Source organism: Ciconia boyciana, chromosome 19 (assembly GCF_034638445.1).
Source record: "Ciconia boyciana chromosome 19, ASM3463844v1, whole genome shotgun sequence".
In the NCBI taxonomy this organism is placed as follows: Eukaryota; Metazoa; Chordata; class Aves; order Ciconiiformes; family Ciconiidae; genus Ciconia; species Ciconia boyciana.
In genome coordinates, this window is record NC_132952.1 from 3,239,424 (window position 1) to 3,252,620 (window position 13,197).

Sequence of the window (13,197 nt, forward strand, 5' to 3'; positions counted from 1 at the left end):
ACATCATCAGCACTAGTGGATAAACTATGAAGAGTATACAGTGAGTAAGAAAACAAAAAATCAGCAAAAGCATCAGGGTAAACCACAACAAAGGACAGATCAGTAAACAGCATAAGAGCAAAACTCAAAATCTTTACTTCTTGTTCATCACTACAAATCTAAGTGTTTAAGTCCTCTGTAAAACTGGGAAACTTAATACTTTATTTTTTCAGAGACAATTCAGAAGATACTGTGGATTAGCAAGACACAGCACTCTTGAGCATCGTCGGTAGGCTTGCCCACATTTGGAATCATGCCAAAAATAGTTTTTCCTGCAACAGTTATTTTATTATATAACCCTACACACCCTACTGCATAATAAAAGTTACTTTTTCAATTGCCACTCCAAAACAGACATTTCAGAAAGTTTCCAAAGTACAGATAAACCCTAAAATAGAAGGATTAGAACAACATCTATGAGATTAGAAGATTCAAGAACTCTGTCTTGCCTCACTGAATGGAAGAAAACTTATATTACAATTAAAGACAGGGGTATGGATGCCACAACTAAAAGGTCAGCCAGCCAAAATTTTCCTCCAGTTAAGCAAGAGGAACTGCCCAAGGAACAAATGAACAGAGATCCCATTTCTAGCCCTGGGTTTAAATAAACAAACATTACTAAACAAAGTGGTTTGCTAAATTAATAACACAATTTCTTTTATCCCAATCTAGATGAAGCCAGATGTAGGAACTTAAGATGAATACTAAACTCCTTCCCATAGAGCCTCAGCTCAGCTCAGTCACCGTGTAGTGGACAACAGCATGTTACATGGGTCACTACCTGAATACTGTAACAAGCACAATACACACGAACAGCTTTATATGAGCCATTGAGAAATTAGCTTTCTGTTCAACAGTGGAAGTTTCCAAGCAGCTAAGAGTTTGCTAGGTGTTTTGAACTTATTTTATATGCAAAGATCACAATAACTCTGTATACTGTAAAACTGGTCTTTGTAATTTTATACTATACCTGATTCAGACTGATCATAGCCAAAGAAACTCAACAGCTTCAGAAGTAGTTTCTCCTCAATTTGAACTGTGAACTTTCGAGCAGTGATCATCAGATGCTACAAAGATAAACAAGTCTCAGTTTACAGTATTAACGCTAGAAATATGATCCATGTAAGCCATTAAATTGGACAATGTGTTGTACTTCAACAGAATATTTTCACTGGAATGGATTCGTAGTAAGATTCCCACCTTCAAAATGTCTTTGGTAGTTTTCTTCACTTAAAGTTACCTACAACTAGTGATGCCTGTTTCAAGTTTTTGGAAGGTATTGTGCTTCATTACCTAATACTAACACTTCAGAATCTGATACTTAGCCGTTTTCCAACACCGAAATCAGCTGTTTTTCAAAATAGCGTCAAAATACATGGGTAAAGATTCCAAGTGAGAAAATAGGTCTTGATAACCAACTCAGTTTTGCCCTCACAATGCATACCACAGCTGGTGGATAAATTTCCAAACATCAACAGCTGCAGTACACAGATCAGGGTTTATGCTGCAAGATAACAGCTTACCAGAGAGAAGTAATAACCTTGTACACAACTCATGAAAAGCATAGCATAGATATTCTGGTTCACTATGCTACAATGGTACCTATCAATTCTGAGGTGAGAATAACTGGCTTGAAAAGTAAAGTCACAGACATGAACCGACAGGGGTCTGGCCTAATTTGTTATATTTTTGAACATATTATCCTGTTCATCACTGTAGTGTAGCTGTAAACACCATACACATGAGAAGGTGGATATAGCATCCTTTAAGCCTCACTGTTAATTCAACAAAGTGTATTTCACAAATTATTTATTTCAGATTATTAGTAAAAATTAGGAACAGGAAGGGTCATTTAAACAGAGTAACACCTGCATGGCACAATCAAAAGATTATGGTTTACCTTGTATATATCAGTCAGTGCATTTTTACTGGGAAATTTCATTGCATTTACTTGCACAGCAGGACCAGTCTCCATGGGTTCATTTTCACTCATCTTAGGCGTCAGAAAGAGCATAAAAGGCTGTGTGGTGCCAATAAGCTGGTTGTCCACCTACAGAGTGGACAAGACAGACAAAAAAAATCTGAACAGGTGACAATAAACAGCAAAATTGATCCTCTTTAAATGAGGACTTAAAATCTTTCAGAAATACATGGTCCCTGAGCCAGGGAGATACTGAATATACTTGGTTATTGATCACCACTGAGACCACACCAAAAAAATACTCAGAAATGTCCTCCATTAAAAAAATGGTTATAGCTACCAACAAACAAAACCTATAACAAAATTGCTATGTTCTCTGTGATTTTTTTTCCTTTTTCAAAAAACACAGCCAAAAATATTAAACAACAGCAGAGTTAAGCTACCCCTGCACTGAAGTTTGCCTGATGCATTTAAGTATCCATTTATCTCATGTAATCTACATCACTACCCACAATTCCCCTTCCAAGGAAATCCTACATATTGGGAACAGAATTCTAGTAATTTAGAGGAGTTTTTTAGTAGAATAAAAACAGTCTTTACGGTCTTCAGTTTAACTTGTGAATTCTGAATTTCAAAGACTGAACTGAAAACAAAGGTAAAGCCAAAACTCTGCAAAGTCACAAACAAAATCTAGTTGGAAAAAAACGAGAGGTTTATATTTGTCTTACTTGTCTACGATTCTATGATTTAGAACGCTGCGGTACTACCAGCATTAGGACTCCTGCTTTCAATGTCTGCTTTTTTGTTATGTAATGACAAAGAACCAACAACCAGGAAGGGAGAAGCAAAATAAAGAAGATTCTCACTTGCCTAATAGAAATCAATGGCATGATATATAATATATCATTGTCTCAACTGTTACTAAGTAGAAAACAATGAAAAAAGGAAACATTGATGCTAATCGAAACTTCTATGATACTTAGGAATTGAAATCTCAGTAACAGCTCTAAATGTTTTTCAAACCTATTATGACAACAAAAAATGCAGAAAACCCATAAGCACATAAATTTGCTTCAAAATGGCAAATACCTGTATGTCTTGCACACTGAGCTCCAGCACCTGACTTGTTGACAGTTGTGTGTAGTGGACATTAATTCTTGTGAGGCTTGCAAATACTAGCTCTTCAGGAACTTTGTTGACCAAAGACAATCCTATTCCACCTTCCAGTTTCACAAGCACCTGAAAAAAGAACATTTGAAGAGAAAAAAAAAACCCAACACACTAACAAACCAACACTGAAAAATACCTGTGATACTGAATACATACTTCCGCAAAGAAGTTACTTTTTTAGACTCATCTCCAGAGAGGCTGAACAGCTCATTGATGATTAGTCTTCCAATAAAGAGGTGTTAAGACACATAAACTCAACTTATAAGAATGAGGAGATTTAGCAGGAAAATCTACAAGTTCGTGACAAGCTGAATATGAGCCAGCTGAATATGAGCCAGCAGTGTGCCCAGGTGGCCAAGAAAGACAACGGCATCCTGGCTTGTATCAGCCATAGCGTGGCCAGCAGGACCAGGGCAGTGACCGTGTCCCTGTACTCGGCACTGATGAGGCTGCACCTCAAATGCTGTGTTCAGTGTTGGGCCCCTCACTCCAAGAGAGACATTGAGGGGCTGGAGCGTGTCCAGAGAAGGGCAACGGAGCTGGGGAAGGGTCTGGAGCACAAGGCTGATGGGGAGCGGCTGAGGGACCTGGGGTTGTTCAGCCTGGAGAAAAGGAGGCTGAGGGGAGACCTTATCGCTCTCTACAACTGCCTGAAAGGAGGCTGTAGAGAGGTGGGGGTCAGTCTCTTCTCCCAAGTCATAGGACAAGAAGAAATGGCCTCAAGTTGCACCAGGGGAGGTTTACGTTGGATATTAGAAAAAATTTCTTCACCGAAAGAGTTGTCAAGCATTGGAACAGGCTGCCCAGGGAAGTGGTGGAGCCACCATCCCTGGAGGTATTTAAAAGCCGTTTGGATGAGGTGCTTAGGGACATGGTGTAGTGGTGGACTTGGCAGTGCTAGGTTAACGGTTGGACTTGATGATCTTAAAAGGTCTTTTCCAACCTAAACGATTCTGTGATTCTATGGCGAAAAGCTAAAGAACAACCCCTCTGACCTCCCTTCTAAAATCTAGAAAGGAAACTGATAAATAAAATAGTTAATAAATAGTTGCAATATCTTACTTCTAATTCCTGCTCTGTATCTGGATTTTTTAACTTGCGTAGATCTTGTTCTGTAACTGGAAGTTCATCTCCTTCACTGGATAAACGATCATTTCTACGTTGGTTAAAATCCGATATCTGATAAACAAATAAATTACTACAATGATCACTTTCCTATTTATAAATAACAGCTATATTGTCCTACCTTAGATTTTTTTTTTTTTTTTAATAAGCACAATGAAAACTTTTTTTGTAATTATTTCTGGCTTATGATATTCCCCTCCTCCTTCATGCCATTATAAAGTTAACTTTTTGTAAGACTTTAGAGATGCAATGCATAAAAAGGTATTTCAAGTACAAGCAAATAATGAAACTGGATTCTAGTTAATGAAGGACCTTCACCTGTAGAACTCTAGTTGGCCCATCTGGGATGACTCTAACAGCTAGTACTCCTGACCCAGGCCTCATCTTCTGGTTTATGAACTGCTGTTCAGGTGGAACTGGCCCCAAAAGTTCAAGTGAAGTATCAGGACCAAGAACAACTTCTGCTCCATCATGAAGACCTAGTATTCCTCCCTTTGCCTGGAGAAAGAAGTAAGAGTGAGGAAAAAAAAAAAAAAGTGATAGGTAAAGGCTTCAGTTAACTATTTACATGCATTAATTTAGAAACGTATTTTACTTTCTTCTCCTTACACAGCTGTCAGTAGTAGAAGAAAGTCATTCGAGACTCCATCCCAGACCGAGTAGTCTGGGTGTGAGGGAAATTAACACATTTCTTACTCTTTAGAGCTAAAAGAAAAGCAGTCCAGCAGCATTTTACTTGATATTACTAAAGCTTCTGGGAACTCATGTTTAATCTGCTTGGCAGCTAGAAGAAACAGCTGAGATCAATAATTAAGTATTCCCACTGCATGTTCAGAAACTGAAGCTATCATATCATGATCGAACATGGGAAGTCCTTCCTGAAAATATTTTCAAAATGATAGAAAGCTTTTTAAAAGATGAACTCTGGATCTGCAGATGGGAATGTAAACCCTTACTGAGTCAACATCTTAAAAACAGCAACGCAGGGCTTTTTGGTTGATTCAAACTGACAAGTAGTAACTTAACTAAACTACAGTAATCTGATCACAAAATGATCAATGCAACATCATGGGACTAAGTAAAATATTTCTCTCTAGGTCTGTTTTTTGGTATTAAAATTGAAACATAGCATTAAAGGTGGCAAAGGAACACTATATTGCTGCTGTCCTTACTGTATCTATTCTGGAGGCTGGAACCCTCTTCTACGGCTACTACATTCCTTTAAAATTAATCAGAACAGAACCACAAATACAGTCTTAAAAGGTTATTGTGAAGCCTTAGGAGTATTTTCCATACTTTTTCTTCTTCGCTTACATCAGAACAAGCATCTGAAACTTCAAAATTGGTTTCTGCAGGATATTTCTAGTTTCACAGAGGACACAGACCATCCTGCTATTACAGAGTGAGCAAAATGACCAAGATGCTGGTTTTCTGTCATTGCTGTTCTGTTTTAAAATGAAGAAATATCTGAAGCATTACAAGGAATTTAGAAACAAGAAAAGGCAGGGGCGGGGGAGATATCTCCAATAGAACATGATGGTGTCCTATTTGTCCTATTTGCAGGATTTTCAAAGTGATATTATCATTCGGTACCTTACAGAACCATTCCAGATTCATTGTGGGCATAACTCACTTTCATCACACAGCTAACATATTCACTATGGAGGTACTTTTTCCACTGAATTGAGGTTGATAACCATTGACATAGCTGGCACAATTTATTTTTAAAAATAAAACATTAGAAATAATTATTTATTACAAACATACTGCTATTTCAACAATATGCAGGATAACTTACTCAAATTTGGTTGTAAGCAATGGATAAATATGGCTGAAATACTAAAAAAAAAATAATCAAAATTCTTTTGACATTTAGTTCTAGAATTTGTAAAAGCAATCCAGGTTTCTGTGCCTACAAATTCTAACATCAGCAGGCAGTATTATCAAATAGTTTGCAAGTGTTAGCTGTCTGCAGGCCAGAGTTTCCTGGAACGCAAAGAAAGAGCAAACAGTTCAAATGGCTTTTAAAATTCTTACTACTAAAATGTTAGAACCCTGATTCTGAGAAGCGCTGGTCATACACAAATCTTGACTTTCATCAGTGACACTAATTGACACAACGTGTGAGAATATCTCAAGGCCCTATTTATCACTATACTGTTAATTTTCAACAATGATGTACTATTAATTTTCTAATTATTTACTTTCAAATTAGTAGTTTAATTATTTGAAATTGATAAGAACATTCAAACATGAATTTAAACCACACAAGCTGTTTGTGCAAGTCTGGTTTCCTCTGTATTCTGAACTTTGGCCTCAAAGCTTTTAGCTCACTTCCATACTAAGCCCAAATGACTCTGCCATCTATATTAGCAACAGTCAAAACAAGTTCAACATATAACCAGTACTGACCTGGACAACAAGTCCATGAATACCACAGGTCAACTTTCCATCACGAAAACTCCAGGTCTGGGTCGTACTGCGCCGTCGATCAGGCTTTCTCAACATCAGGGGCTCGTACCTGCAATGAAAGCATGCCACCCAATACTTAGAGGATTCCAGCTTCTCAGTTTTACTCTTGAGATGTGCTAATAGCGAACACTTACTCTAATTTTGTTCAAGCTCATCTTCCTAATCTCACTTCTGAAGTGCTCTTTTAACAATCTGCTGCTGAAAATACATTAGCCATGCTTTTAAAAATAATTCCAAGTCACAAAAGTGACCATGAGGTCTGTTCACAAAGACAGATAAAATCTAGCTCTTCCACATGCCTTCAGAATCATTTATTTCCTCATTCAGAGAATATCATGTTAAGTATGCTTTCAAAGACATGGTTAGAATCTACATCAGTTTCCTGAGAAATTGTATTTGCAATACCTGTTATCCGTGACAGCTGCCAGACCTGCAATATCTAAAATCATACAAGAGTCCACAGACCGAGGAGAAGGTTTATGGGGGTTATGAGGAACTGAAGAACCTTCATGGCAAAGCATTCCTGTGCCCATCATTCTCCAAAGCTGGGATCGTTTTCCTGGCTCCTGTTGCATAAAAATTCAACATTTAAATGAACACAGCAGTACAGAGCAAATATGTCTGTTCTGTTTTGCTGTCAGATGCTTTGAATTATAATTCTTGGAATGACTTGTGTAACTTCAGAGGCCCGAATTAGAAACTAGTTTGTATAAAAACTTCTAATTCAACTCTGATATTCAATGAATATGCATCCTACATTAGCATTGTTAGATGCAGAGCTGTACTTACAAGCTATTTTTAATCTCAACAATATTTAAATACAGTTTCTATTTCTTAAGAGCTCCAGAAATAGAAGACTTAGCTTACAATGCAACCAAAAAGGAAGCATGCCCTACCTTGTAACTTCATTAGAACCTCCAACATACAACTACCACGCTTGGTTGTTTCAGAGGCATTTACAATGTTCCTTACTACTTTTATTCCAGTTCTCTTTTCTGTCACCCTTATCCCCATATAATGGGAGCACCACCATAATTCAAGCAACCTGAATTGCAATAACCTGTCGCTTTCAGTGGAGTATGTCTCCACCCTTTAAAAGTTGCCATGAAAATGTTTTTATTTCTTCCTTCTCCCAGCACATGGTTTTACTTCAGCGCATAGCAACAGCATTTTAATAAAATCAAATGTGTCTCGGTACCTTCTTTTTCAGTACAACTCGTTGAGTCTTTGGAGAAACATCAAGGACAAGCTCTGCATATGCAGCATCCTTATTCGAAGCAACGGGTCTTACACCTGGCTCCTGTAAACTAGAACACCAAGAAAACATCATCGTGTTTATTCAGAATAGCGGTTTCCTCTGTTGACTGAATTAGATCTGTACCAAAATCCAATCCAGGAACTTTACGCTTCCAATATAGCCAATCAGACAAAAATTTATATTGGGTTTTCTCCCTCTTGTTATTTTTGGAATTACCAGTGTAAAAAGTCAATTTGAGCACATTCTTAAAAGGGGCTTTGATTTCTCACTGCAACTAGGAACTTCACAGGCAAATAAGATGAATTCCAAAGAAAGTTTTCTAACTTATATTGAGGAAAGCAAAGCATGTATCAACCTCCCGTAGCTGTTTTCAACAGCATATAAACTAGTGCAAGTTTAAAATTCACAGGCATGTCATAAATAGGTATGTCCTGTAGTCAAGTGTTCTTAATCTACCAAATGAAATTAAGCCCCCAGACGTGACCCTAAACATCCCTGCTCTTCTAAGATCAGACAGTGGGGTCACAGCACATGCCGTATGCTAAATCTTTCTCACTATGTGACAAAATAAACAATGGCAAGCTGCATCTATAAAGCTAACGACCAAACAAGCTAAGATACACAGCTTACCGACTGCCAGACTCAACTTCTGACTTTTGGCATTTCTTCTGCTAGCTACAAGGTTGACACAAGTTTAGCTGCATTTGAAAAACTTTCAAACAGCAACCATTAAGAGAATATTAACGTAAAGCCTAAAGAACACCGTGAACACTCAAAATATTTTCACATAATATATAAAGAATTACCCTGAGAAAGTATATGTAGCAGCAATATAAATGAAGTTTTCATAGTAAAGCTGCTTGCTATCTTGGAAGTCATTCATGCTACAGATGATTTCTGAGGAGCCTGCCCCTTTAACTGTCAGCATTATAAAGGGTGGTAGAATAGGTTCATCCCATGCATAATCCAGAGAGGTCATGGGCTTCACTTCAGTGTATAGTCTTGGCTCGACAACACTGTGCTGATTAAAAACAACTGGGACCTGTAACAGTTATGAAAGAGGATTTAGTTTCACAATGGAATTGTTAATCAGATTTTTTGCTATTGATTTGTTCATTTTTCAGGAGTTGATCACGGAAACATGTTCAGCTCACTTCCCCCCCCTACCCCCCGCAATAGTTTCATATGCATTTTCTTCCATTCGAGCCTCAATTAAAAATAGTCTCAAAGGGATGAGAAATGTCATCTTTGCTTTTATCTGTCATCCGTGGTTCAAAATGTCTTTAGTCCTATGGTAGCATCTCAAACCCTCCTAATCAAAATTAAGAGACTTGCCCAGTTTTAACAGTTCAGTACCAAAATACAGAATTAGAACCAATAACTATTAAGAGCTCTGTCTCCTGCTTTGATCACAAGACAGTCAGTAAGTTACTGTAAAATACGCAAAGTAAATTCTCCAATTTTTATAATCACTGACACGGAAGCCCAAAGACAGAGAGAAAGCACGTGGCAGCAGTAGCCCAAATTCTTTTTACAGGTTGTTCAAGTGCTGAAAATAACACAGAACAGATTACAAACTATCACCCTAGCACAAATTTCTCATCAGTAATAATGCTCTTCCTTGTAAGACTTACAATGCACTCATGAAAGCCACAGTGTCAGCATTATTATTTGAACAAGATGAAGTAGTTGAGTACTACCAATTTTTACTTAAACTTCAGAAAATTGCAGTTATTATATACAAATACCTCTTGCTACACACACTTCCATTTTATTTCATTACGCAAGCTAGTCAGCTCCCTCTTGTAACAAATATAAAAGAACTTGTACTTCTCTTTTCTTACTAAAAAAAATAAAAGCAAAAAAAAGTTATTTTTTGCTCTTTTACCTTGGAAAAATTGTCTATGCGGAAAGGTGGTGGTAACTGATCTGTGTCACTGAACGCAATGCGATATGTGGCTCCTTGAAGAGTAATTTCTACTCTTAAAAAGTAACATTTTCCCAGGGTGTCCCTGAACAAGAAGAAACAAGTGCAAGAGAGGTAGGCTTCTGATCTGCATTACCTGCAGTCATAAGTGTTAAACAGCTGCTTCTATTAAAAAATTGAAGTATGCTACAGAAGATTTATCTATAATAGCTACCTCATATTAATATGGAACGAGTTGTTTTTGTTGACCTCAAAGCCCCCAGACCAGATGCAGTTTGGGACATCCATTAGTCTCACACATAACAGTTGATCATAATCGTTACGTGGCCAGTGGAACACGACGCTGGAACCAGGAAGTGTGGAGATATAGCCATCAGGATTGGATGTTCCCTAGTAATAGAAATTGGTAAATACATATCCTACAGGTATTAAAAAAATACAGTATTAATCTATATACCTCTCAAATATGAACACAGCAATTATTCTGTTAGGTGAATGCTGGTATTAGAATAATGAGAAAGATCCTCATAACCAGCCAACAATACTTTCCAGTATAATGTTTGTGTTCTTTTTGGTTAGAAGGATGCTGTGACTAACTACAGGTATTGTAATAACAAGTAACAAAAAGGAAGCATCTTACCCGACCTCTGGCAAATTCCCGCTGAACAAAGGCAAGCTTGTAGGTTGATTTATTGTCTAATAGGTACCGGGGCGCAAATGTTACCATGCATGTATCAATGTAACGGCCTCTGCCTTTTTTAACATCAATACCTAGTAATAAAAACAAATAAAACATAAAGCTATTATTTACAAGAGAAAACAAAAGACATCTGCCACAATATATTTCACATAACAAAAGTTCTTTTTCTTGGGTTCCTAAGATGCGCTGTTTTTGCCATACCACTGCCATATTTTGAAACGTTATTTTAAACAGTAAACATAATTTTATGCCATCTGTTACCCTCTGTTACTCAAGTACAATTTAGAGATCATAAGCACTGAAGATAAAAAAACCCCACACTATTTCCAATCACAAGTAAATCAATGCAAGTCATTATTCTACTTCTAAATATATGAAAAATTCCTCAAAAATCAACTTCCAAACTGTCATTTAATTAAAAACTAAAAGCTTCCAAGGAAATTGTACTTCATGTACACTAGGAGCACAAGGAAGACAGAAGTTGCACTCCTCCAATCAGCCTACGGAGGCACCACAAAGCAAAAACCACAGAAGTAGCACATGGCTGAACGGTTACAGTATATAGACACTCAATCAAAGACAGTAATGCGGTGGGATTTCAAATGTACTTGGAAGTAACATACAGGGGGAATAAAGACACAGGAACAGAAAGAACAGTTTGTAAATGCAGTTATTAACACTCAATGATATGTAAAAACAAAAATAACTGAAAACTGATTTTTAAGCTACTGAAGTTCAAAATAAAGACATAAAAATACTTAGAACACTATTTTTTGTTTAATAATTTTCTCTGGACCCCCAAAACCCTTTAACAATCTATGTTTCCCTGCTGTAATTGTTTTGTTTCTGGTGTCACTGACATCACATCTTACCAAGTTCTACGATAGTTCTCAAATGTTCCTATCAACACATACCAATGTTATAAATGAGGCCTGGCCGGTTCCCATGTTGGATCACTTTAAGGGCTCTGACACCACTACCACCATCCAGGGAGAAACCCTGGCACCAGCCAGGCATACCTTCAGGATGGATTCCTTTTCCAACCCGCATTGTACAACTAAGGGTAAGAAGAAAACACAAAAGATTTACTCATTTAAATGAAGGATCAGATATCAACATGATGCTGATGATCAAACACATACCCAGACACAAAAACAACACCTGTGTTTTAATATAAAAGCATTAGAAGCCATGATAAATCTCTTCTTGAGTAATTCATTCTGCATTTCTACCATAAGCTCTTTTAACATACTGGTCAAGATTCAGTGACCATTTCTTGTAAAAGGCTGGGTAATTTTCAGACTGATTAACCACAACAACATTTATGTGTCTTTTTTCTTTGAAAGAAAAAGAAAAAAAAATTTGGAATAAGTTTTTCTGATAAGTTTAACTGTTGTCCATTTGAGCAAAAATCCCAGAACGTTTCAGATAAATTTACTTTAAAGCATGTTCTTTTTTCTTATTTTCATGGAAAAAGCAAGTTCTCTCCATGATGCCAGTTAAAGTAGCTGAAAAGTTTCCTTTCCAAAATCCTGCCATTTCCTTTTAGATCAGAATCACAATAGGCCTGCTGCATGTGGACTTCCTACTAAGTGACTGCTACTACTTCTCTATTAACATTCAGAGTTTAGAATTAGGGGTTTGGAGTGGTTTTTTTTAGTGGTAACAAAGTAATTTATACAACTCAGTACGTCTCTTCAAAAAGGTTTTTGATTTTCTTACAAAAGAAGCATGAGTTCAAAACATGTAAAATAAAACCAAAGCACCCTGCAGACACAACAGAATTAACCAACCAAGGAGCTTTCAGTAGGAAATGTCTAAAGGTCCAGTATGCTTATTTTAGTATTTAGAAAGTTAGTAACTTAACAGGTCATCTTAATAGGGAAAGACTTTTCCTATCTGATATTCATACTAGTATATAAGCACCCAATCTTCTGCTAATTACTTTAATACTTTGTAAGGTTCCTCCTTGTCTGCTCTTCTTGTGGTATTACTTACAGGTTTGGCTGTTCTTTATCAGCATAACAGAACAGAAGTGGGCTGAGGCTTCTGGCAAGCTCATGCTCTTCAAACTGACCTGCAGCATCTGTTCTTGCATTATCTTGTCTGAAGATAAGTGGTAATCCTTTAAGTAAATACAAAAACTGAGTGTCAAACTACACTTCACCTTTGCACAAATTATGGTAAAGAGTGGTAAAAACTACTTCAAATTAAGGAACAACCTAAAATATTTCAGTTGTAATATTAGCCACTAGTCTGCAGGCATTCTCCCTCTCATTTTCCGTCTAACCTGTTTAACGGCTAGACCTATTAACAGCTGCAAGCCATGGAGTCTGGTCCATGCAGAAAAGGAGTTCTTGTAGCTCTGAAAGTGCCAATGGATGTTAACACAGAATAACTGCAATTTAGACCTGTTGCTTTCTCAAGACATTTCAGTCTTTGAAAACCACAATTTTAACAGTGATCCAACCTATGTTGGCTTATTGAGAGGTACAATAGCTCCTGTTTGAAAATCTGCAATATAGCAACTAAAATGTCTAAGTTATCTGCTCTAACTTTCATCAAACAACAGCTGCTGGCACTGT

The 13,197-nt window shown here is 37.1% G+C and overlaps 1 protein-coding gene across 5 annotated transcripts in view; it reads right to left on the reverse strand.

Moving 5' to 3' along the window:
* Positions 1–13,197, reverse strand: part of VPS13D (vacuolar protein sorting 13 homolog D) — a 111,430-nt gene that overhangs the window by 46,406 nt on the left and 51,827 nt on the right. For all 5 annotated transcript variants that reach the window (XM_072884143.1, XM_072884146.1, XM_072884142.1 and 2 more), the window contains exons 48-61: positions 12,611–12,737; positions 11,527–11,669; positions 10,553–10,683; positions 10,127–10,302; positions 9,874–9,997; positions 8,792–9,027; positions 7,926–8,034; positions 7,133–7,293; positions 6,668–6,776; positions 4,574–4,753; positions 4,193–4,309; positions 3,050–3,199; positions 1,940–2,089; positions 1,010–1,106 (exon numbers count right to left, since the gene is read on the reverse strand). In XM_072884143.1, the coding sequence (XP_072740244.1) occupies positions 1,010–1,106; positions 1,940–2,089; positions 3,050–3,199; positions 4,193–4,309; positions 4,574–4,753; positions 6,668–6,776; positions 7,133–7,293; positions 7,926–8,034; positions 8,792–9,027; positions 9,874–9,997; positions 10,127–10,302; positions 10,553–10,683; positions 11,527–11,669; positions 12,611–12,737 (2,010 nt within the window). The remainder of the gene's footprint in view (positions 1–1,009; positions 1,107–1,939; positions 2,090–3,049; positions 3,200–4,192; positions 4,310–4,573; positions 4,754–6,667; positions 6,777–7,132; positions 7,294–7,925; positions 8,035–8,791; positions 9,028–9,873; positions 9,998–10,126; positions 10,303–10,552; positions 10,684–11,526; positions 11,670–12,610; positions 12,738–13,197) is intronic.